Source organism: Sphaeramia orbicularis, chromosome 5, assembly GCF_902148855.1.
Source record: "Sphaeramia orbicularis chromosome 5, fSphaOr1.1, whole genome shotgun sequence".
Classification (NCBI taxonomy): domain Eukaryota; kingdom Metazoa; phylum Chordata; class Actinopteri; order Kurtiformes; family Apogonidae; genus Sphaeramia; species Sphaeramia orbicularis.
In genome coordinates, this window is record NC_043961.1 from 43,074,634 (window position 1) to 43,099,030 (window position 24,397).

A 24,397-nucleotide genomic window follows, 5' to 3' on the forward strand; every position below is an offset into this window, starting at 1 on the left:
ACCCACATTACCAGAGTGATCAAAAATCCTTAGAAACAGAAATCACCGAAGGGGAAATAAGAAAAACAATTGATTTCACAAAAAATGGTAAGAGTCCAGGACCTGACAGGATATGCAACGAGTTTTATAAAAAATTCAGTAACACAATAACTCCCTATCTACAGAAAATGTACAAGAAGGCCTTCGAGATGGGTACCTTACCTCCAACATTAAATGAAGCGACCATAATACTTATCCCAAAAAAAGGAAAGGATCCAGAACAGGTAGGGTCATACAGGCCAATATCATTGCTAAATACAGATCACAAAATCTTGGCTAAAACCTTAGCCTTTAGACTCAGCCCTCTTATGGCCAAATTAATTCACCCTGACCAGACAGGGTTCATCCCAAATAGACAATCGTACCATAACGTCAAGACGGCTCCTTAATATTATGTATTCTCCAAGACAGCCAAAGGAAGATTTACTCATTCTGAGTCCAGATGCTGAGAAGGTGTTTGACTGTGTGGAATGGTCTTATCTATATGAGGTACTAGCAAAATTTGAACTAAGAGCAAAATTTATTGCATGGAATAAATTACTTTATTTCAACCCCAATGCTAAAATCCTTACCAACCAGACACTGTCAAAAGCATTCAACCTGTACAGGGGCACGAGGCAGGGGTGTGCTCTCAGCCCATTGTTGTTTGCAATTGCATTAGAACCACTGGCAGAAATGGTGCGTGCAAACAGAGATATTCATGGTTACGATACTGAATACACGTCAAACAAAATATCGCTGTACGCAGACGATATTTTGTTGTATATAACGAGACCACAGATTTCCATGCCTGTGCTGTTAGAAACAATCGAATCATTCAGTTCTTTCTCAGGATATAAGACCACTTGGGGGTAAAATGAACTAATGCCAGTGCGTTGTAAGAACCCAGACAGACTAACACAGGTCCCGTTTAAACTAGCACCAGAAAAAATTTATATATTTAGGCCTGGAGATCACAAAAAAATATAGTTCCCTTTTTGAGGCTAATTTAACGAGTCTACTGATGAATTTTAGAAACACATAAGAGTTTTGGAAGACACTCCCACTCTCTTTGATTGGTAGGGTAAATGCAGTTAAAATGGTTTGTCTTCCTCAACTGCTATACGTCTTTCAGACTCTACCCATATATCTCACTAAGTCTTTCTTTAAAAAATTTGATTCTATTTTTCTTCCATTTATTTGGAATTACAAAACCCATAGGATTAGTAAGGGACATTTATGTAAACATAAAGAAATTGGTGGGCTGGCCCTCCCAGATTTCACACGGTATTATTGGGCGACAAACATACGCTGCATGTCCTACTGGTTAGATGAGAAGACGGTGCTTGCTAGCTGGTTGGATATGGAACGAGAGGACTGCAGGCCCTATTCGATTGGTGTTATTCTGATGTCACCCATTCGTCTCAAGAAATCAAACTACGATTATAATCCAATTATTCACAGTGCCATTCAGATTTGGAAACAAATAAGAAGACAGTTAAAGTTAAATTCACTATCACTATTTTTTTTTGTTTTTGTTTTTGTTTTTTTAAGATGGCGCCGGTGATGCAGCAGCCTGTTACGTGCAGCTCTGTCTTGTTAGTGTGCTTTTTAGGTGTGTTTTTTAGATGTGCTTTTGTTTTTCTTAGCTTAGTGTGTATTTATAAGTTTCACAGTTCAGGGCAGGAAATGGATATTGTCTCTCTCGGTATGTCTTATACAGAGAAGACTTCTCCACATGGACTCCCTCATGCGGAGCAGAATAGCCGGCCAGCTATTGTTTACTCTCGGCGGGAGTAACTGGATCTTGCTCCTTTCTCCAAACTTGTTGGGACAAGACACGATATTCCGGCAGAACTGTTGAGGGTGAGACACCGGGGAGTACAGGCCGGGGCAAAAAGGAATGGGAGGCAGAGGGTGAGGGCATGGAAGGAGGCTTTTAAACCTGCGCTCCCCTCTGTTGTCATGGGAAATTTCCGCTCCTTGGGTAATAAGATGGAGAAGCTGGAGACTCTCGTCAGGAGCCAGAGGGTCTACCAGGACAGCAGCCTTATGTGTCTTACGGAAATGTGGCTCAATGACTGCATTCCTGACCACAACACTAATATTAGGGGTTTCCTTACAATCCGAGCGGACCAGGACACCAAAGCAAGCGGTAAGAAAAGAGGAAGGGGAGCCGCCCTGCTTATTAACAACAGATGGTGTAACCCGGGACACACCACCATCAAGGAGCGGATATGTAACAGAGACATTGAACTCCTCGTAGTGAGTATGAGACCCGATTACCTGCCGAGGGAGTTTACATTGGTCATCGCCATTGTTGTTTACATTCCGCCGTCAGCGCATGCTGAAACTGCGTGTGATGTCATACACGCAGTTATCGTGGGACTCCAAGCCAAATACCCGGACACATTCATTCTGCTGTCTGGAGACTTCAATCATGTCTCCCTTTCCAGTGCACTCCCCACCTTCAAGCAGTTTGTGGCCTTTCATACAAGAGGAGATAAAACTCTGGATCTATTGTATGCTAATGTGAAGGGTGCATCAAATCCACTGTGCTGCCTCCTCTTGGTGACTCAGACCACAACCTGGTCCAACTCTCCTCCACCTACACCCCCATTGTTAAAAGAATCCCTGTTACCAACAAAACTGTTAAGTGCTGGTCCCAGGAAGCAGAAGAATCTCTGCAGAGCTGCTTGGAACTCAGACTGGAATGTTTTCTGTGAGTCACATGGGGAGGACATTGATGGGCTCACAGATTGCATCTCTGATTACATCAAGTTCTGTGTTGAGACCAATGTTCCCAGCAAAGAGATCCGGTGCTTCCCAAACAATAAACCCTGGATTACCAGAGACCTGAAGCACCTTCTAAATCAGAAGAAAAAGGCTTTCAGGGAGGGTGAGAGGGATAAAGCAAAGGCTCTACAAAAAGAACTCTAGGTGAAGATTGTGGAGGGGAAACAAGCCTACAGGGACAGACTGGAACATCAGCTGCAGCAGGACGGTGTGAGACAGGTCTGGACTGGCATGAGGAAGATCACCGGCATGAGGCAGAAGGGTGGGCCACTGATGGACGGCGACCAGGACCTGGCTGACAGCCTGAATCTATTTTTTAACAGATTTGATGGTGCCACCCCATCCTGTCCGTTGCTTAGGGTGCAACCCCCCCCCCCCCCCCCCCCCCTCCACAAGCTCATTCTCCACCACACCCATAACTTTCCAGACATTTCAGGTAAAGAGACAACTGGACAGACTCAAATGTGGAAAGGCACCTGGACCTGATGGTATCAGCCCCAGACTGCTGAGGATCTGTTCCAGTCAGCTCTGTGAAATCCTCACTCATCTTTTCAACCTCAGTCTGCAGTTACAGAAGATCCCCACCCTGTGGAAGACATCTTGTCTTGTCCCTGTCCCCAAAAAGAGACATCCAGAGGACTTTAATGACTACAGACCTGTAGCCCTCACCTCACACATAATGAAGACACTTGAAAGGCTGGTCCTCTCCCGTCTAAGTCCCAGTGTGAGGATGCACATGGATCCTCTACAGTTTGCATACCAGCCTAACATTGGTGTGGATGATGCTCTCATCCACATGTTACAGAGGGCCCATGCACACCTGGACACCTCTGATGCAGCTGTGAGGATCATGTTTTTTGACTTTTCAAGTGCCTTCAACATGATCCAGCCGGGGCTGCTTGGTGTGAAGCTGAGAGAGATGCAGGTGGAGTCATGGATGGTCTCCTGGGTCATGGACTACCTGACCTGCAGACCACAGTATGTGCGACTGCAGAACTGTGTCTCAGGAAAGGTACTGTGCAACACTGGAGCGCCACAAGGAACTGTTCTGTCCCCCTTCCTCTTCACTCTGTTCACATCTGACTTCCAATACAACTCAGACAGCTGCTTTCTTCAGAAATTTTCTGATGACTCAGCGGTTGTCGGTTGTATCAGAGGAGAGGAGGAGGGGGAGTACAGGGGCCTGGTTAAGGACTTTGTGGACTGGTGTGACCTCAACCACCTCCAACTGAACATTTCCAAGACCAAGGAAATGGTTTTGGACTTTAGGAGGAAGAGGTCCAAACTGGTGCCAGTCACCATTCATGACACAGAGGTAGAAGCTGTCTCCAGTTACAGGTACCTGGGAGTCCAACTGGACAACCAGTTGCACTGGTCCTGTCATATGGAGACTCTGCACAAGAAGGGGCAAAGTAGACTTTATTTCCTACGGTGCAGCTTCTACCAGACTGTGGTGGCTGGTGCCCTGTTTTTTGGTGTGGTGTGTTGGTGGGAGGGAGCTCGCATTTCTGACAGAAACAGACTGAACAAACTCATTAAGAAAGCGAGCTCCATCATTGGGACTGGACTGGACACAGTTCAGCAGGTGGCTGGGGTGAGAATGCTCAGGAAACTGGACTCCATTTTGAAGAACGCATCTCACCCACTGCACCATCTTGAGGTGTTCACAGAGAGCACCTTCAGCCACAGACTGATTCCCCCTCAGTCCAGGACTGAACGCAGTAGGAGGTCCTTCCTGCCTGCTGCTATTAGACTTTTTAATATTGCTGTGCGAGAAATTATTGTATGCTGTGCATACTTAAGTGTTTAGGTTATTGTATTATTTACATTACTTGTATATATATATATATATATATATATATATATATATATATATATATATATATATATATGCACACATATAGGGTGGGGAAGCAAAATTTACAATGAACATTTAGTTGTTTTTTCTCAGCAGGCACTACGTCAATTGTTTTGAAACCAAACATATATTGATGTCATAATCATACCTAACACTATTATCCATACCTTTTCAGAAACTTTTGCCCATATGAGTAATCAGAAAAGCAAACGTCAAAGAGTGTGTGATTTGCTGAATGCACTCGTCACACCAAAGGAGATTTCAAAAATAGTTGGAGTGTCCATAAAGACTGTTTATAATGTAAAGAAGAGAATGACTATGAGTAAAACTATTACGAGAAAGTCTGGAAGATACTATTAAAGAAGAATGGGAGAAGTTGTCACCCGAATATTTGAGGAACACTTGCACGAGTTTCAGGAAGTGTGTGAAGGCAGTTATTGAGAAAGAAGGAGGACACATAGAATAAAAACATTTTCTATTATGTAAATTTTCTTGTGGCAAATAAATTCTCATGACTTTCAAAAAACTAATTGGTCATACACTGTCTTTCAACCCTTGCCTCAAAATATTGTAAATTTTGCTTCCCCACCCTGTATATATATGTCACAGTAGAGATTGAAATCCAGTAGGATTCCTAATCCTACTAGGACAGATAGTAATTGTAGTTTGTCCTAGGACAAACTAAAATTACTATCTGTCCTAGTAGGATTAGGACTCCTACTAGGACAGATTGAAATTTTAGTTTGTCCTAGGACAAACTGAAATCCTACAAGACATTAGGATCTGAAGATTGGAATTCCAATCTGTCCTAGGAGAATTTGCAATCCTACTAGGTCAGATTGTAATTCTATTTGGAAGTGGGATCTGAAGATTGGAAAAATACGGCAAAAAATATAAGAATTCTGTCAGGACAATCTCAAATTCTATTAGGAGAATGTCAGATTATATCAAAATGTATGGAAAATAGACTGAATCATTTCACAGCCAAAATTCCAGTCAATTTCAGCACAGGTAAGCATACAATTTCGCCATCACTATTTCAGCAGAATTATTTTCATATCTTTCATATCTATATCAGTGTAAGGAAAAACCTTTGTAGTATTACTTGTTTGAAATTTTGAAGTTAGCTGTAGACTAACGTTAGTGTCACTATTGAGTAGTATGTAGCACATTTAAGTATTAGAAAAATAACTGACAAAACCTCTGTAGTATTACTTGTTTGAAATTTTGAAGTTAGCTATAGACTAAGTTCATTGTCACTATTGAGTAGTATGTAGCACCTTTAAGTATTAGAAAAAAACAACTGACAAAACCTCTATAGTATTACTTGTTTGAAATTTTGAAGTTAGTACTACAGACTAAGGTTATTGTCACTTAACTAGTGAGTAGTATGCAGCACATTTAAGTCTTAGAAAAAGTCTTTGAAGCTTAGCTATAGAATATTAGATTCAAAGTCTGTGTAAATTCTGAATAAAATCATGGTTTGTAAGAATATTGTTGTTTCTATAGAATATTAGATTCAAAGTCTGTGTAAATTCTGAATAAAATCATGGTTTGTAAGAATATTGTTGTTTATTTTACTTTTAACCCTACCATCTAGACCAGGGGGCTTCAAAATGCCAATGCCAACTTTAACATCGTACATTTTCTGAATGGCTTGGCAACAATTAGATAATAATAAAATTGTATGTTGCCATGGCAACGGGTTGTTTACAGGTACGTTTTTCAAATTCTACCGATTTCTGAATACAAATGTGTCTCATTTACATACCAATGACAGTTACAAATGGCCACTGAATAAGGTTGGACCAGATAGGACAGCTGGCATCCTGGTTACAATCTGTATTGACCTAAGGGCCATATACTGTATCTAAGATATGAAAATAATTCAGCTGGAATGGTGATGGCGAAATCGTAGGACAGACTGAAATTTCCAAAATTCCAATCTTCAGATCCCACTTCCAAATAGAATTACAATCTGTCCTAGTAGGATTGTAAATTCTCCTAGGACAGATAGGAATTCCAATCTTCAGATCCTAATTTCTTGTAGGATTTCAGTTTGTCCTAGGACAAACTAAAATTTCAATCTGTCCTAGTAGGATTAGGAATCCTACTGGATTTCAATCTCTACTGTGACATATATATACAGGGTGGGGAAGCAAAATTTACAATATTTTGAGGCAAGGGTTGAAAGACAGTGTATGACCAATTAGTTTTTTGAAAGTCATGAGAATTTATAATATATATCTTTAATTATAATATATAATATATTATTATATTATATAATATAATAATAATATATAATATAATATTATAATATATATTATATATATATAATATATATATAATATTATATATATATATATTCTAATATATTATAATATATCTTTTATTCTGTTTACTTCTTCGTTCCATTGCTGGTTGTTTGTGGCATGTTCACATGATGGGTCAGTGTGTTTTTTTCTTGTACTGCTGCTGTAGTAACGAAGCAATTTCCTGCAAAGGATCGATAAAGTATCTATCTATCTATCTATCTATCTATCTACAGGGTGGGGAAGCAAAATTTACAATGAACATTTAGTTGTTTTTTTCTCAGCAGGCACTACGTCAATTGTTTTGAAACCAAACATATATTGATGTCATAATCATACCTAACACTATTATCCATACCTTTTCAGAAACTTTTGCCCATATGAGTAATCAGGAAAGCAAACGTCAAAGAGTGTGTGATTTGCTGAATGCACTCGTCACACCAAATGAGATTTCAAAAATAGTTGGAGTGTCCATAAAGACTGTTTATAATGTAAAGAAGAGAATGACTATGGGCAAAACTATTACGAGAAAGTCTGGAAGATACTATTAAAGAAGAATGGGAGAAGTTGTCACCCGAATATTTGAGGAACACTTGCGTAAGTTTCAGGAAGCGTGTGAAGGCAGTTATTGAGAAAGAAGGAGGACATAGACTAAAAACATTTTCTATTATGTAAATTTTCTTGTGGCAAATAAATTCTCATGACTTTCAAAAAACTAACTGGTCATACACTGTCTTTCAATCCCTGCCTCAAAATATTGTAAATTTTGCTTCCCCACTATCTATCTATCTATCTATCTATCTATCTATCTATCTATCTATCTATCTATCTATCTATCTATCTATCTATCTATCTATCTATCTATCTATCTATCTATCTATCTATCTATCTATCTATCTATCTATCTATCTATCTATCTATCTATCTATCTATCTATCTATCCTTTGCATTACCCCTGTCAGCAAATCCCTCTTTTACCCCTTCTGTATTGGATGGAGGCTTTGACAGGTGGAGGGAAAGTGGAATATACAGGATGGGGAAGCAAAATTTACAATATTTTGAGGGAGGGATTGAAAGACAGTGTATGACCAATTAGTTTATTGAAAGTCATGAGAATTTATTTGCCACAAGAACATTTACATAATAGAAAATGTTTTTATTCTGTGTCCTCCTTCTTTCTCAATAACTGCCTTCACACTCTTCCTGTAACTTGCCCAAGTGTTCCTCAAATATTCGGGTGACAACTTCTCCCATTCTTCTTTAATAGTATCTTCCAGACTTTCTCGTAATAGTTTTGCCCATTGTCATTCTCTTCTTTACATTATAAACAGTCTTTATGGGCACTCCAACTATTTTTGAAATCTCCTCTGGTGTGACGAGTGCATTCAGCAAATCACACACTCTTTGACGTTTGCTTTCCTGATTACTCATATGGGCAAAAGTTTCTGAAAAGGTATGGATAATAGTGTTAGGTATGATTATGACATCAATATATGTTTGGTTTCAAGACAATTGACGTAGTGCCTGCTGAGAAAAAACAACTAAATGTTCATTGTAAATTTTGCTTCCCCACCCTGTACACTGTTGGGGATTTATATATTCAAGGTACATTTGCATCATTTCAGCAACTTCAGGAAAAATACAGCCTGCCAGGAACAGATTTTTTCAGATTCCTCCAGATTAGACATTTTGTAAAGACTCACTTCAAAATACCAAATACCAAAAAAGTTAGACCAATGTCTTAGAGACTATAGAGGACAAAAAAGTGCAATTTCCTATGTATACGAAGTATTACAAGAATATGGACAGGTGAACATGGATCGCCTAAAAAAGGATTGGGAAAAAGAACTGGGAATGGGAATAGCTGAGGATGTCTGGGATAAGGGCTCACAGTATGTAAACACCTGCTCCCTTAATGCTAGACACCGTCTGATCCAGTTTAAAATTCTACATAGACTACACTACTCAAAAGTGAAGCTGCACAGAATTTATCTATTTGTGAAAAATGTAATGAAATGGATGCAGACTTGCTACATAGCTATGTACTATGCCCAAAATTAGAGAAATACTGGGATGCAATATTTTCATTCTTCTCAAATATCTTTAAGGTTCAGCTAAGACCAGATCCCCTACTGGTTGTACTGGGTGCTTCAGAAAGCTCCAGAAATATGTAGAAGGTACAGCGTCACCTCCTGTCCTATGGCCTTCTCAGTGCAAAGAAGCTTATTCTCCTGTTGTGGAAGTCAAAAGAGACACCAACTTTTAAAGCCTGGATAACAACAATGATGGACACCCTTCATTTAGAAAGGATTAGATACACAATGACAAGCTGGGAGAATTTGAAAAAATTTGGAAACCAGTGATGTCATATATGGAAAGGCCAAATAGTTAAGATCCACTACATAAGCAGTAGCCCACAGCATAGCACTACATCAACCTATTTCTATTTTAATGGCTCTGGGGATGGGGAGGGGGGCTGGGGGGGGTGGATGATATGGGGTTTTTTTTGTTTGTTTGTTTTTTTGTCCTGTTGTTTTCTGTTTTGTTTTGTTTTTTCCCTTTTTCTTTTTTTTTTTTTTTTTTTCACCCTATCAATGCCGTCTATTTTTGAATGTGTGTTTGTTGTGTTGATATTAAAAATGAAGCATGATGGGCCAACCGGGGGATTTCATATCTGTAACTGTGATGAAGCTTCAAAATAAAAATATTTGAAACAATATTAATATATATTTTTAATATACTACTAGTAATATAATTAATTACTTAACTATAATTACTATAATATTGTTAACTGTACAACTTATATAATATATATTAATTAAACATTACCAACTGACATGCATGTCTGAGACATTAAGTGTGATCACACAGCGACACAGAGACACTATTTCATTAGATTAATTTCATTGTTTCTTTGTAGCACAGCCACAATCAATTTGTAGTCATAATGTCACCTCAACTCGTAGGGAGGGCCAACACCACTAGGTATATCAACAAGACAGCTGAAGCTCAGGTGCAGGTGATCAGCGTCAGTTAATCAGGTCACACATGACTAAAACTAATGAATAAAGTCTCCTGTCATGTCAGCTGTGTTTCTCCACCATTTCACCGTGTCAGCTACATGCTGCTTCAGCCTGGACCTGGACATGACTTTGTAATGACAAGTGGGACCTATTGTCATCAATGACCTTGGATACCCCACCACCACCACCCCCGGGCCCCTCTCCCGATTTCCGTGTGTGGGAATTATCTACAGGGTGTCCCATAAGTCTCCATACATAGGAAAAATAAACCTTTCTTGACATAAACCATTTTTATTTATATAATATGCTCTATATGACTGCCATTTTGTCGGGAACACATTTCAATGCGTGTCCTCCACTGCTGAAGAACTATAAAGAAGAAATATAAAGAAATACATGTTAGAACCATATGTATTATGTCTCCTATGTATGGAGACTTATGGGACACCCTGTAGTTTTGCTTTGTTGCATCCTGTGAGCCTGTATATGAACAGGATGTGAAATAGGTTAGGTTACTAATTCTTGAACTAAGATTTGGATGATATAGCAAACTTTTATATTCATGTGCAGCAACTGGAACCACAGGGTTCTGAGAAAAGAACTGGTTCTAAGATAATACTGCAGGCATAAAAATTCATAAAGACTAACCTTACTGAGGGTAACAGAAATATATTACTAACAGCATGCTAGGGCTGCACGATTAATCGATTTTAAATTGAAATCGGATATTTTAATTAGGACGATTTTTAGAAAAGGGAAATCGTAAAATCGATTTCATCTCTCTCGTGCCTCCGGGCCGCGCGCTTGCGGGCTACCGTAGGCTCTTCCTCCTATCAGTGGCAGCGGTCTGTCACAGAAGTCCGTATAATGACCAGACTTTGTTAATGAGCCCACAGTACTTATAGCATTGTAAGCCGTAGCTTCACGCACGGATCCTGCAACTGAAATATAAGTGCATGCGGATCACTCATCTTCCGTTGTCCCGGATCCGTACCGTACTGTCTTCTTCCGAACCAGGTCCAGGTCTTGGGGTCACCAGCCTCAGCAGAGGAGCCCAGACAGCCCTCTGCCCACACACATCCACCAGCTCCAGGGATAGAATCCCTCCAGCGTGTCCTGGGTCGGTCTGTTCCATGCACAGATCCCCCAGTTTAAATAGAACCACATGGGGATCACTCATATTCCGTGGCCCACGCATGCACGACTGATGCCTGTCACTGACTTACACTGGTATCACTTCTGTGGGCCCTGATACCCCAAAAAGGAAAAAAAAAAAACAAATTTTTTTTAAAATAATCAGTTTAGTCCTCTTACTTGCTAAATTTTTCATTCACAAATGTAAGTTCTGTAACACAAAACCAAATATTTATTTTTTGAAAGATGTTGAACTTTATTTAAAGCTGTTGGATAAATCTGCAAACAAAAAGGCTATAAAAAAACATAAGTATTTGCTCTGATTTGGACATTGTATTATAGTGTATTTCCCCTGGCAAACTTATGTTATTTTCTTGTTGTATACATTGTTTGTATACTCTACTTCATTCAATAAAGATTTAATTACGAAAAAAATAAACTTCTGTGGCTTCATCACATCATACCATCGCAGATTGGAGGTCAGAGCAGTGCCTTGCATCGTGGGCTGCTCACGAAAACGACATGCTGACTTCTGTTGTCTTTTGTAGTTTTACCCAAAAATCGAAATTGAAATCAAACATTGAGCTTTTAGAGGAAAAAAAATCAGGATTTTTTTTTGCCAAAATCGTGCAGCCCTACAGCATGCAAATAACATCAATAACGGATTGCAACAATATTATTATTGTCTTCAGCTATTCCATCAGAGCTTCTCGATCCCAGTATAATGTTTATCTATAAATCTAATGTTAGGTGCATCCTGTCTGCAATGTTAGCTACCATTCATGATGAATGTGGTTCATCTTTGTTCTGGCTTTGACGTTAGCCTGTTGATGATGGCAGTGAGACACAGACGATTAGTGACATTAGACCACTCATCTTTTCAAAACACCACACAAATAATGGGGTTATTGCTCCCTCCATATCTATAAGCCAGCAATGTATTAACTATAGACAGCTGACTGGTGATATCTACAACATGAGTGAGCTAACATTAAACATGTATGCTAACTATAAGTGACTGACCTATCGGTGCATTTTTCAGGTGCCTTAAAAGTTTAAGGCCGTTGATTCTGCATCCTTTTTTTTCATCATACAGACTTTGCACAAAGCAATTCATTTACTATGAGTCTGTGTGAAGTTGTCACATCCAAAGGATATGATAAATGGTACGCCTGATACCGTAGACAAGCTTGCAATACTGTATTAGTTTGTTTACATTCATGTCTGTGGCAGCACACGGCACATGGGTAATGACCCATGTGCTTTAAGAATGAAATGAGATTCAGCCCAGTGGACCCGGCAGGCTTTGTTACTGCACAACAGAAAAAGATTGTTCACGCGTCCCAAACCATGAGTCCAAGTCAAGTCTGAAGTCTCCTGAGGTCAAGATTCGAGTTGAGTCTCAAGTCACTATGTGTGCAACTTACGTGTGACTCAAGTCCAAGTCCCCATCTCTGGGGTTAGAGGGTTAGGGTTACAGGTTAGGGCTACAGGGTTAGGGTTAGTGGGTAACCGTTACACATCTTGGATTTGTTTGGACCCAAAACCATGGTTGTTAAGATTCTTTTCAGGATTCTAATTGGTTAATGGTACTTGATGATCTCACCCCACTGCCATCTACCGGCTTGTCATGCTCTTGACGGTGTAGATATATGGGGCCATGTAAACCAAGACTTTTCTGAAAACAGTCACATGTGCACAGGTTGTTGTTTTTTTTTTTTAAACAAAGACGGGGAAATATCTGTTTTCCAAAATAATAGATCAAAACAAAAATTATAAAGAGAAAATCTATGGACACTCATTCAAGACTGACATTAGATACAATCTGAAAAGCTAAAAGTCTGTGCATCATGCCTGTGAGTTATCAGGCCCCCTGTATGTACTGCGATTGATCAAACAGGCCGGTGTATGTACTGTGACTGGTCAAACAGACCCCTGTATGTAGGGATGGGAAATGATAAGAATTTAACGATTCTGATTCCATTATCGATCCTCTTATTGATTCTCATTGGGTGAGGAAATAAAAGAGTACAAACAGGTTTGTTTGCATTAACTGTCTTTTAAATTTCCATCTCTGCATAGAAAATACAACATATACAGTATGTACTAATAATTACAGATAATGCCCAGCCCGGTTCCAGATAGTCATATATGAGATGGCAATTATGAATGATAAGGGGGCACAATGCCAGTCATGGAGATGAGGGGTGGGGCGCTTAAGGTGCTTTACTAATCCCTCTATGTTTCCCACTGTTGTGCACCTCATTTTCATTTTTCTTATGTTTGGAAACTTTTATTTGAGGGGGCAGGACATTTGTGCACTGTGATTAGTCAAACAGGTCCCTGTCTGCATTGTGATTGATCAAACAGGCCCCTGTATGCATTGTGATTGGTCAAACAGGCCTCTTAATGTACTGTGATTGGTCACACAGGCCCCTGTATACACTGTGATTGGTCAAACAGGCCCCTGTCTGCATTGTGATTGATCAAACAGGCTCCTGTATGTACTATGATCGATCAAACAGGCCCCTGTATACATTGTGATTGGTCAAACAGGCCTCTTAATATACTGTGATTGGTCACACAGGCCCCTGTATACACTGTGATTGGTCAAACAGGCCCTGGTACATACTGGGATTAATTCCATTCCCACCCCCCCCCCCCCACCCCCCCACCCCCCACACACACACACACAAACACCGCCTTCTGCCACAGCCCAATACATACATTATTACCTTGGCTGGGGGAGGCAGACAGCTGGGCTACACAAGAGGAGGAAGAGGAAGAAAAGGAGGAGGTGACAGCAGGAGGAGCAACATCAGAGGAGGAGGAGGAGCCAAGGTGCGAGGGCGGGGCTGACAGCATGGACTCCTCACTGATCTGATGAGAGAAACCAGGACAGGGATGTGGGAGGGGCTTAAGTAAAGCTCCTATATTTTCAGTATGAGTCAAAGAAAAGCCTTCTATGAACTGAGGACAGAGCAGTCAGAAACAACCACAGAACAGTCAGAAACGACCACAGAACACAGAGAACAATCAGAAACAAACACAGAACACAGAGAACAGTCAGAAACAACCACAGAACACAGAGAACAATCAGAAACAACCAAAGAATGCAAAGACCAGTCAAAAATGGCAGAACAATCAGAAACAACCAGAGCAGTCAGAAGAAAACATGCAACAGTCACCATTATAATAATATTTATTATTATTATTTTTATTATTATTATTATAACTACACTTTCATTCATTTCCTGAAGGAAATGTAACCCGTGTGCTTGTCTCTTGTCGGATTGGTGGACTTGTGGCTAGGTGCAAAAGCAAAAAATACCTCCCATTCACTTTGTGTGTGGAATCTGTGTGGCAGTGTTTGGCGACTGATGTCACCACAGACTTTCTGTAGACCTCTATTCAGATAAGAAGCCTCCCACAGTCTGTGTCAGTCCTGTTAAAGCATTATTAAAATTGGCTCCTTTAATAACTCTATGTGTATGTGATCCCAGGTGAGCTCATTAATTTCATATAGAGAATTTCTGTGAAGTTTTTGAGCTTTATTGTATTTGTATTTTTTATAAATATTTTTATTGTATTCATTACTGATTACTTCAATTTATTTATTTTTAATTTTAGTTTAGATGTATTTTTCAGCTTTTTTTTTTTTTTTTTTTTTTTTTTTTTTAGCTATGTGGTGGTTTTCCTGTCAACTGTATGGCTGTTTCTTTGTGGAGCCTTAAATAGTTTTATTGTGTAGAGCTGTGACACAGAGCACATTTGCCATTACCATGGCAATGACCACTCCTGCACATAGACAGAGACGAGGCAAATTTCTGGCTCAGAAAACCCTCTGAAACACTTCCCGAACAGCTGCTAATTATGGGAAAACCATAAATAATTGGTGAAAACTAAAATGATCTTGAGTGGCAGGCAGACTGGGGAAACACACAGATGTATTTTTTTTGCCCATACTGTGAGAAATGACCAAGTTATGGCAGTGTAAAAACAGTAAACTCACCAGGAGCAAGACAATCTATTTTGTACAAATTTGTATTCATTTGAAAAGGAGCTGAGGAAGAATTTGCCCCTAAACTACTGCTGGCCATTTCACTTTAAAAAGAGCTACATGGGTTCATATGAATCCCAGGAACCGTGGCTACATTTTTTGAAAAGATCACTAGCCTCCTATGTATTGTTTGGCTGGGAGGGCAAGTTGTTCAGAAAATTTTCAGGTGAATTTTCGCTTCTCTTTTTATTTGTAAATTATGGTGGAAAATAAGTATTTGGTCAATAACAAAAGTTCAACTCAATACTTTGTAACATAACCTTTGTTGGTAATGACAGAGGTCAAGCGTTTCCTGTAAGTCTTCAACAGATTTGCACACACTGTAGCTGGTATTTTGGCCCACTCCTCCATGCAGATCTCCTCTCGAGCAGTGATGTTTTGGGGCTGTCGCTGGGCAACATGGACTTTTAACTCCCTCCACAAATTTTCTATGGGTTTGAGGTCTGGAGACTGGCTAGGCCACTCCAGGACCTTGAAATGCTTTTTGCGGAGCCTCTCCTTTGTTGCCTAAGCGGTGTGTTTGGGATCATTGTCATGCTGGAAGACCCAGCCACGTTCCATCTTCAATGCTCTCACTGATGGAAGGAGGTTTCGGCTTAAAATCTCGCGATACATGGCCCCGTTCATTCTTCCCTTAACACGGATCAGTTGTCCTGTCCCCTTTGCAGAAAAACAGCCCCAAAGCATGAGGTTTCCGCCCCCATGCTTCACAGTAGGTATGGTGTTCTTGGGATGCAACTCAGCATTCTTCTTCCTCCAAACACGACGAGTTGAGTTTTTACCAAAAAGTTCTATTTTGGTTTCATCTGACCACATGATATTCTCCCAGTCCTCTTCTGGATGATCCATATGCTCTCTGGTAAACTTCAGATGGGCCTGGACATGTACTGGCTTAAGCAGGGGGACACACCTGGTGCTGCAGGATTTGAGTCCCTCTTGGCGTAGTGTGTTACTGAAGGTAACCTTTGTTACTTTGGTCCCAGCTCGCTGCAGGTCATTCATCAGGTCCCTCTATGTAGTTCTGGGATTTTTGCTCACCGTTCTCATGATCATTTTGACCCCATGGGATGAGATCTTGCGTGGGGCCCCAGATCAAGGGAGATTATCAATGGTCTTGTATGTTAGCCATTTTCTTACAATTGCACCCACAGTTGATTTATTCACACCAACCTCCTTGACTATTGTAGATTCACTCTTCCCAGCCTGGTGCAGGTCTACAATTTTCTTCCTGATGTCCTTCGACAGCTCTTTGGTCTTGACCATGTTTGGAGTCTGACTGTCTGAGGCTGTGGACAGGTGTCTTTTATACAGATAACAAGTTCAAAGCGGTGCCACTAATACAGGAAACAAGTGGAGGACAGGAGAGCTTCTTAAAGAAGTTACAGGTCTGTGAGAGCCAGAAATCGTGCTTGTTTGTGGGTGACCAAATGCTTATTTTCCACCATAATTTACAAATAAATTCTTTAAAAATCCTACAATGTGATTTCCTGGATTTTTTTTTCTCATTTTGTCTCTCATTGTTGAAGTGTACCTCTAATGAAAATTACAGACCTCTCTCATCTTTCTAAGTAGGAGAACTTGTAAAATTAGTGGCTGACTAAATACTTTTTTTGCCCCACTGTATCATGCACTCTAACAGATGAGATTTTGACTCAACCCAGGGGGGTTTTAAGATTTGTCTATCAAAAACCGTAAATCCAATCCTCATACCAAAGACATTCTTGGAGAGATGACAAAAATGCCTGTGTTTTAAAGTTTAAATGAAGTCTGTAGGTAAAAGTATGGCAAAGCAGTAGCAGTTGGAAAAAAGTAAACTTTTATGTTGTTCACACTGAAAATGAATGGGGTTTTTGTTCGTGTTCTTGAGCAAAAACCGTAAGTGATATCGTAACGACGTGACCACACAGATAATCTTTAGACCAAGCTGAAAATTTTTTGTGTTGACTGAATAATTTTAGAATGAATCATTTGGGAATGGCAGCCACTTAAAAATGGCCCAATTTTTTTCGGATGGACAAATTTGACCAGTTTTTCACAATTTTAATGAAATCCGTGCATCAGAATGTCAATCAAAATAACAGGACATCTTTCGAGAGCAGGCTGCGCATTTTTGCAATAATATTTTTTGGTCTATTTCCAATGCTCTGGGCCGCATTTTTTTTCAAAGTTTTTTTGTATAAGTCATAAGTCATAACTACACAATTTCCACAAGCGGAAATCAGGGGTCGGGGGTGGGGGGTTGGCAAGTCGGTTTGATTCTGAGGTAGTTTACAACAGCAGGTCCCGCTCGCAACCACAAGGTCCCGTCCACATCCAGGCCGAAGCAGCGCATAGCCGAGGCAAATTCCCAGGACCACTAGATGGCACTATAAATCAGATTCAGTATCACTGTGTCGTTTCATTCAGGGCAGGAGCAACATCACCCAGGTCACATTTGGTGGTGATCGGACAAAAAAAATGACAGAGTAACCATGCGGGACCACTAGGTGGCAGTGCCGGCCACATTCAGCATCATTTCATTGAAGGGTGGACTAACATCAGCCACGTCAAATTTGGTCCTGATCGGACCAAAAATGACAAAGTTACCGCGTGCGACTATTAGGTGGCACTGTGGGCCAGATTCCATATTTTGTTCAGGGCAGGAGTAATATCAGCCATGTCAAGTTTGGTGGTGATCAGATAAAAAAATGACAGAGTTACCGTGCGGGACCACTAGGCTGAGCTCTAAAATAGTGAATCTGTCTACAAAATCAAAACGCTTGTCCTTCACTGACCATGTAAAACACAGTCAGTGCACTTTCATAAAAACACAAGTTGAAACAGGAAATTTAAAGAAAAGGCTGATGAAAATACAAATGAACCAGTTCATAAAATAATGTAAGAAACGGTCATTAAAATTTCAGAGGGCTGTGGATGTTCCAGAGCTGCCACCATCATTATGCCTTTTTGAATATGTGCAAACCCTTTTCATTTTAGATGAAGGTGCAGATTGTTTCCAAAGTGGGCGAATGAGTTTTGAATTGTTTCAAAACCTTTTGGTTTTCCAGCCGCTCCAGTTGTGTTCATTTCATTCTACTTGAGTTATCTTATTCAAACTGTATTTGGACAAAGGTTAATATGGATGTGCATTTAGAGATAACTTAACACAGGTCAACTTAAATAGTTACATTTTGATGCCGGCAAAGTTGAGAGATACAAAATAAGAGTCAAAGTTGACAGACAGCACCAGTGAGACCACTGATGTGTTCACATGTTTCTGTGATGAAGGACGATGATAGGCCATAAAAGAGTTTGTTAACAATCACAAACATGTTCTTTTCTACAGCAGCATACAGCACTGTCCACCAAACAGAACCACATGATTACACGCATCAGCGTTGCATTACCATGGAAACAAACATCGGGCAGGTATTCACAGATGTTTACAGTATTTTATGTTATATTCTATTCATAGAAATCACAGTGAAATCTTGTGATCTATCTGTTGTGAGTCTCTAATCTGCGTTATTTGCTTATTAGTCCATTTTGAGGCTTCAAACTGCAACAACAGGCCCAAAAAAATCACCTGTTCTATCACAGCAAATCGTGCAGTAGCCATTCCATGTACTTATCGGTCTGTTTTAGCCAACATTTCCTCACGTGTTTATATATTTCACATGAGTAAATAGTGAACTCTGCCCAAACAGGTGGGTAATGGACTGAACAATGGTAAAGCTATCAGGAAAAAGAAGAGAAGGGGAAGACCAGAATGCCCTGTGGGATGTAGTACATCACACAGATAGCCAAACCAGCATACACTGAAAATAATGCCTTTGAATTATTCATCACACTAAGATTATTACTACTTTTGGTCAGAGCTAGGGCTGTACGATTCTGGAAAAAATGTGAATCACAATTCTTTTGCTTAGAATTGAGATCACGATTCTCTGGCATGATTTTTTTCACAAAATGTTTATTGCACTGCTGTCAAGGAAAATGGGTTCTTTTCCCTCTGATTCGTGTCTTTCATATCACTCTGCAAGTAGTCCAGTCAATTATGCAGTGTTTGCTGTTGAATTGTTCTGTTGGTGTGGCTGTGTGTAATGGGAGGGTGGGGTTGCACGCACGTGCGTTTCGGTCGGTGGTGGGGGGGGGGCTTGGCCACAAGCATGCAGTTTGGCGGGGGGGGGTTGGTTACAGTCCTACTTATACAATGGGGGCATGGGGCGGTGCGGTCCGTGCCTCTGCAGAAGTGAAAGTGAAGCTTTATGTTCATTTAGCTGTTCAATTCAGCTAATCTTAATCCATCTCAAATTGATGAGTTCGTTGATAATACAACAGACTCTCTGCGAAAAATATTAGATGTAATCGTTCCAGTAAAAAAATAAGATTATAAAACAAAGGAAGCGTGCTCCCTGGTTCAGTTCCCATACTCGCCAATTAAAGCAGAATACCCAAAAACTTGAGAGAAAGTGGCGTTCCACTAAATTAACAGAACACTTTTCAGCCTGGCGGGACAGTCTAAATAAATACAGGATGGCACTTCATTTTGCTAGAGCAGCCTATTATTCATCATTAATAGAGGAAAACAAGAGCAATCACAGGTTTTTGTTCAGCACTGTAGCCAGACTGACAAAGAACCACAGTGCATGAGCCTTGTATTCCTGCTACCCTCCATAGCAATGATTTTATGAACTTCTTCAATAATAAGATCTTGCTCATCAGGGATCAAATTAATGTCCTCTTATCCTCCACAAATTATAGTCCCCCCTTAAATCCTTCAGACCCAGAAACCACAGAGTTGACTATTGAGCCATCTCGTTTTATGGATTGCTTTTCTCCCGTAGAGATCAGTCAGCTAACTTCGATAGTCTCTTCATCTAAATCATCTACCTGTCTCTTAGACCCAGTTCCAACAAAGCTCATCAAAGATGCTTTACCTTTTCTTAGCAGCCACCTCCTTGATATGATTAACCTGTCATTATCAACAGGCTATGTACCACAGTCCTTTAAAGTAGCTGTAATTAAACCTCTTCTTAAAAAACCCAGCCTCGACCCTGCAGTTTTAGCTAACTATAGACCCATATTGAACCTGTCATTCATATCTAAGATTCTGGAGAAAATAGTAGCCAATCAATTTTGTGACTTCCTTCAAGCCAACAGTTTCTTTGAGAACTTCCAGTCAGGTTTTAGTAGTAGTCCAAAAGTAGGATGGGGGCCAGAGCCTTCAGCTATCAAGCTCCATGATTGTGGAACCACCTCCCTGCCTCAGTCCAGGAGCCAGACACCCTCTCTATGTTTAAGAGTAGGTTAAAAACGTTCCTTTTTGATGAATCTTATAATTAGGGCAGCTCAGGCTGCTCTTAGTTATGCTGCTATAGGCTTAGACTGCTGGGAGACTCATCTGGATACACTGAGCTCCTCTCTGTTCCTCCTCTATGACCTCCTCTCTGCTCCTCTTTCTCCCTGACTTTTTCTCTCCTAATTCTCTCTTCTGTTTACACCCCAGTGAAAACATGTTACTAACTTGACTTCTTCCCTGGAGTCTCTGTGCTTTATCACCTCACAGGTTTTCCCAGGATCATCACAGATTTTCCCTGGATCATCACAGGTTTTCCCACGATCATCTATCATCGATCATCATTCCCACCTGATCATAGGTGAAGGAGCTGCCAACAGGAACATGACACCACCCGAACACTGGTGAAGGAGCTGTCGATCTAACATGACACCCCTTGGATACAGGTGGAGAAGCCACCGATGGAACATGACGCCACCTGAACACAGGTGAAGGAGCTGCCGACGGGAATGTGATGTACACTACAGTCCAGTCCACGCCTCCACTCTGAGCTCTGAGGTTAGTACATCAACGCCTCATTCTGCAGGAGTTCTAGCTTCAGTCTCAATGTATGTGTTGGATATGTGTACCATATGTCCCAAAAAAAATTACAATCGGACTTTCTGCATTGCTAACGTTCAAAATAAATAAACTATCTCAATGCTATTTCAGGGTATGAAACTAAAACTCGTTACCTACATCTTGCAGAAAACCCCATTTAATTTGGTTCAGTGGTCACAGAGAAATGTGGATCTTTGTAAAGCATGTCATGGGTTCGTTTCTTCCAAGTTTGGCACTTGGATGCTCTTGGCATCCATATGAATGAAAATATTTTGCTCACAACTGACAGGGAAACTAACAAATTAATTCAAATTCTGCGCATAACATTATATCAATGGTGTGTACTCGTGTGAGGTTTTGTTGGTGAAAGATGTATTGATCTCTCAATTACCATTTTGCATTTGTTCCCTAAGAAGCTAACATCTGTTAACAAGCATTTCACTTACACTGAAAAAAAATGATTTTGTGGTGTAGTAATATTTACTAGGTTAACTGTCACAATTTTAACTTTCTATTTGAAAGTATCTGTGAGAACTGGAATTATTTAAGTAAATCCTATATATGCCATCCATGTAATAAGTAAACTGTGCGGGAAGAGTAAGTTTTATTATGTATTTTCACGCAGTACTCAAAGGTTTCATAGTCATTACAATGAACTTAGAAATACCAAGTAGGTTTTAATTGTGCTGCGTGTTTATGAGCCCGCGCATGCGCCTTGTGACGCACATACAGGACGCCTGCGCATATTTGTCCGCCAAAACACAAGAAGACAACAGTCAGGTTTAAGGTAAGACATTTGGGATTTTTCTGCATATGTAACTTAACGGAGTTAATGTAATAATATGATAATATAAACTGTAATATTTGCCATCATCACACATCATGTACATTTTAATTTTAATAGTATTTTGGAGTATGCTTGTGCAAACATCTTGCTAAATTAGCCATTAACAGTCAGACATGCTAACAACCAGCACGTTTACAATGAACACCTCCGAACCGGAGCAACACACACCCTTCAACAATGATGACAGAGATCATTACAATGCCGAGATGATTCCTGGTGGACTGACTGCTACAGCTTCATTACTAAACTGAGAGCTAACTGCAGCTAATGTAGCCGCGTCGCTAGCATTAGTTAGCACCGTCGGCGCTAATGTTAGTTAGCTCTGTGAGCACTCGCTCTCTCCTCTCTGACTCAGTTGAGTTGTCCGGAGCCAAACTCGGCAAGAAATCCACCTCGGCTCTGTATTCCCTTGTCATCAAATTAACCGCCATCGTGTTGGAGGCTGTGTGTGTTTTTTTTGTGTGGTTTCACGGTCCCTGTCAGAAGATTAAACAGGAGGTGTAGAACTTGCTTGTTTATGATGTGCACTGGCTGGCTGTAACATATCGCGCCACCATGACGTCACAAGGCTACGTAGCTGCCGCGGTGGCGTTTACCCCGCCTTCAAAGTAAGGGTGCTGTCAGAAATGCAAGCTCAAATGAGACAAAGCCTCTTCTCAGTCCTCTCGGTGTTTCAGTTATGAAGCAAATCATTTAAAAAAATACTCATTGATTTTTAAAAACCTTGAAATTGTCAAATTGGCATTCCAACTTCTTGATGTGACAAGTGATTGATATTGTCAAAGTGCACCAGATTAATTCATTAGATTGCAAATGTTCAAAATTTGGTGGTTTGACAGTGGTGCAGTTTATTTTTGTTACATGATTTTGTAGTTTTAATGTATTATTTAGTCTTTGTTTTTTATCCTCCCCAAAGCAACAACTTTCTGCAGCTGACACAGTGCCCTCTCAAGCAGCAGCTACAACAAGCAGTGTCACAAGCAAAGCGATCTGGCTACTCAGGTAAAAATAAATGTGTAGTGCTTCATATTTCATAAGTTCATCAGTGATATTTTAAAAAAATTTTGACAGCGGTACAGTTTATTTTGGTTGCAGTACACAATACTGTAGTTTTAATGTAGTATTTCTTGCAGTGTTCTGTAGTTTTAATGTATTATTTTGTCTTTGTTTTTTATCTTCCCCAAAGCAACAACTTTCTGCAGCTGACACAGTGCCCTCTCAAGCAGCAACTACAGCAAACAGTGTCACAAGCAAAGCCATCTGGCTATTCAGGTAAAAAGAATTGTTTAGTTTTTTGCACTTCATGAGTTATAGGAGGTTTACCATCATCACAGAATGTAGAGGTACCATTCCAAATTGAAATGAAGCAGAGTATATTTAGAATTTTGAAGCTATGTATTGTGATGCATAAAATTTAATGTATACAAAGTTGAAAGGACAATCCTATGTTATTCTAGTGATATGAATATAGCCCAAGAAATGTGGCTTCTCCATTATCCCTGGCACTAAAGTAACTTTGAGTACGATGCTGTAATGATTAGATTTCTTTGTATTTTACAGCCTCCACTGGGAAAGTTCTCCTGCTACATTTGAACGACTAATGTAAGGTAAATCTAAAACCCTAGTTACCTCTCATTCTTTGTTTTAAGCTGACTTTTATACTGATATGAAAATGTAGTTCAGATGAGGTTTGATTTTTTTTCTGTCTGTTTTTTTTTCCAGATTTAAAAAAAAAAGATGACATGGTCTGATTCGAGGCTGACACACGGACAGAACTTTTGAAACACTACAGACTAACCTCAGGGCAAAACACTGTTCTTTAAAATGAAATGTTCTAATAAGCATGTCTTTTAAGATGCACTGAAGATTCCTGAAGCATGTCAAATGTGTTATTTTTTTTCAGGGTGAAATATACCTTGTTTTGCAATGCAAACCCTGTTGGACAATATTTTATTGAAAAAAAAATTTTTTCACTCAAGAAAAATAAAAGTGTTAAATTAAAACAGTTGCCTCATTTTTTTTGAAAATCATTGTTTCAATAAACAAAATATTATGAACAAATTTAGGCAATTAAAACTGCAGAAAAACTATGTAAAATGTTGTGTAAATGTCATTTATAGTCCATAAGTAAAGTTTACAAAGTATTTTGAAATTACCTTAAAAAGCCATTGATTTTAGGTGAGATTTTTCAGTTTGAAGCAGTCAGAGTCTAAGCAAAACTCACAAAGGAGAGAGTAAAATTCAATGATCATATTAATAATCAACAGTAAACTACCTGAGGTTTGCGAATAAAATAAATTGATACCCGCAAGTAAAGTTTACTTGATGATCGCCCCTGTAGAATTTACTTGCAATATGTAAGTGCAAAAACTTTCCTGAGTTTTCTTAAGTAAATAACACTCAAATTTTTTTCAGTGTAGATTCGTACCTATCCAATTCTCAAACTGCAAATTCGGTATGGTTGGTCAGCA

The 24,397-nt window shown here is 39.8% G+C and overlaps 1 protein-coding gene and 1 long non-coding RNA gene across 3 annotated transcripts in view; both read right to left on the bottom strand.

The window, feature by feature from the left end:
• nisch (nischarin) overlaps positions 1-24,397 on the bottom strand; it is a 189,772-nt gene that overhangs the window by 102,525 nt on the left and 62,850 nt on the right. For both annotated transcript variants that reach the window (XM_030133491.1, XM_030133490.1), the window contains exon 13: positions 13,877-14,021. In XM_030133491.1, the coding sequence (XP_029989351.1) occupies positions 13,877-14,021 (145 nt within the window). The remainder of the gene's footprint in view (positions 1-13,876; positions 14,022-24,397) is intronic.
• LOC115418955 (uncharacterized) lies at positions 14,962-18,911 on the bottom strand. The gene is made up of 3 exons (XR_003935379.1): positions 18,901-18,911; positions 16,854-17,395; positions 14,962-14,972 (listed from the first exon to the last, which is right to left on the bottom strand). It is a non-coding gene; the product is annotated as an uncharacterized LOC115418955 (long non-coding RNA).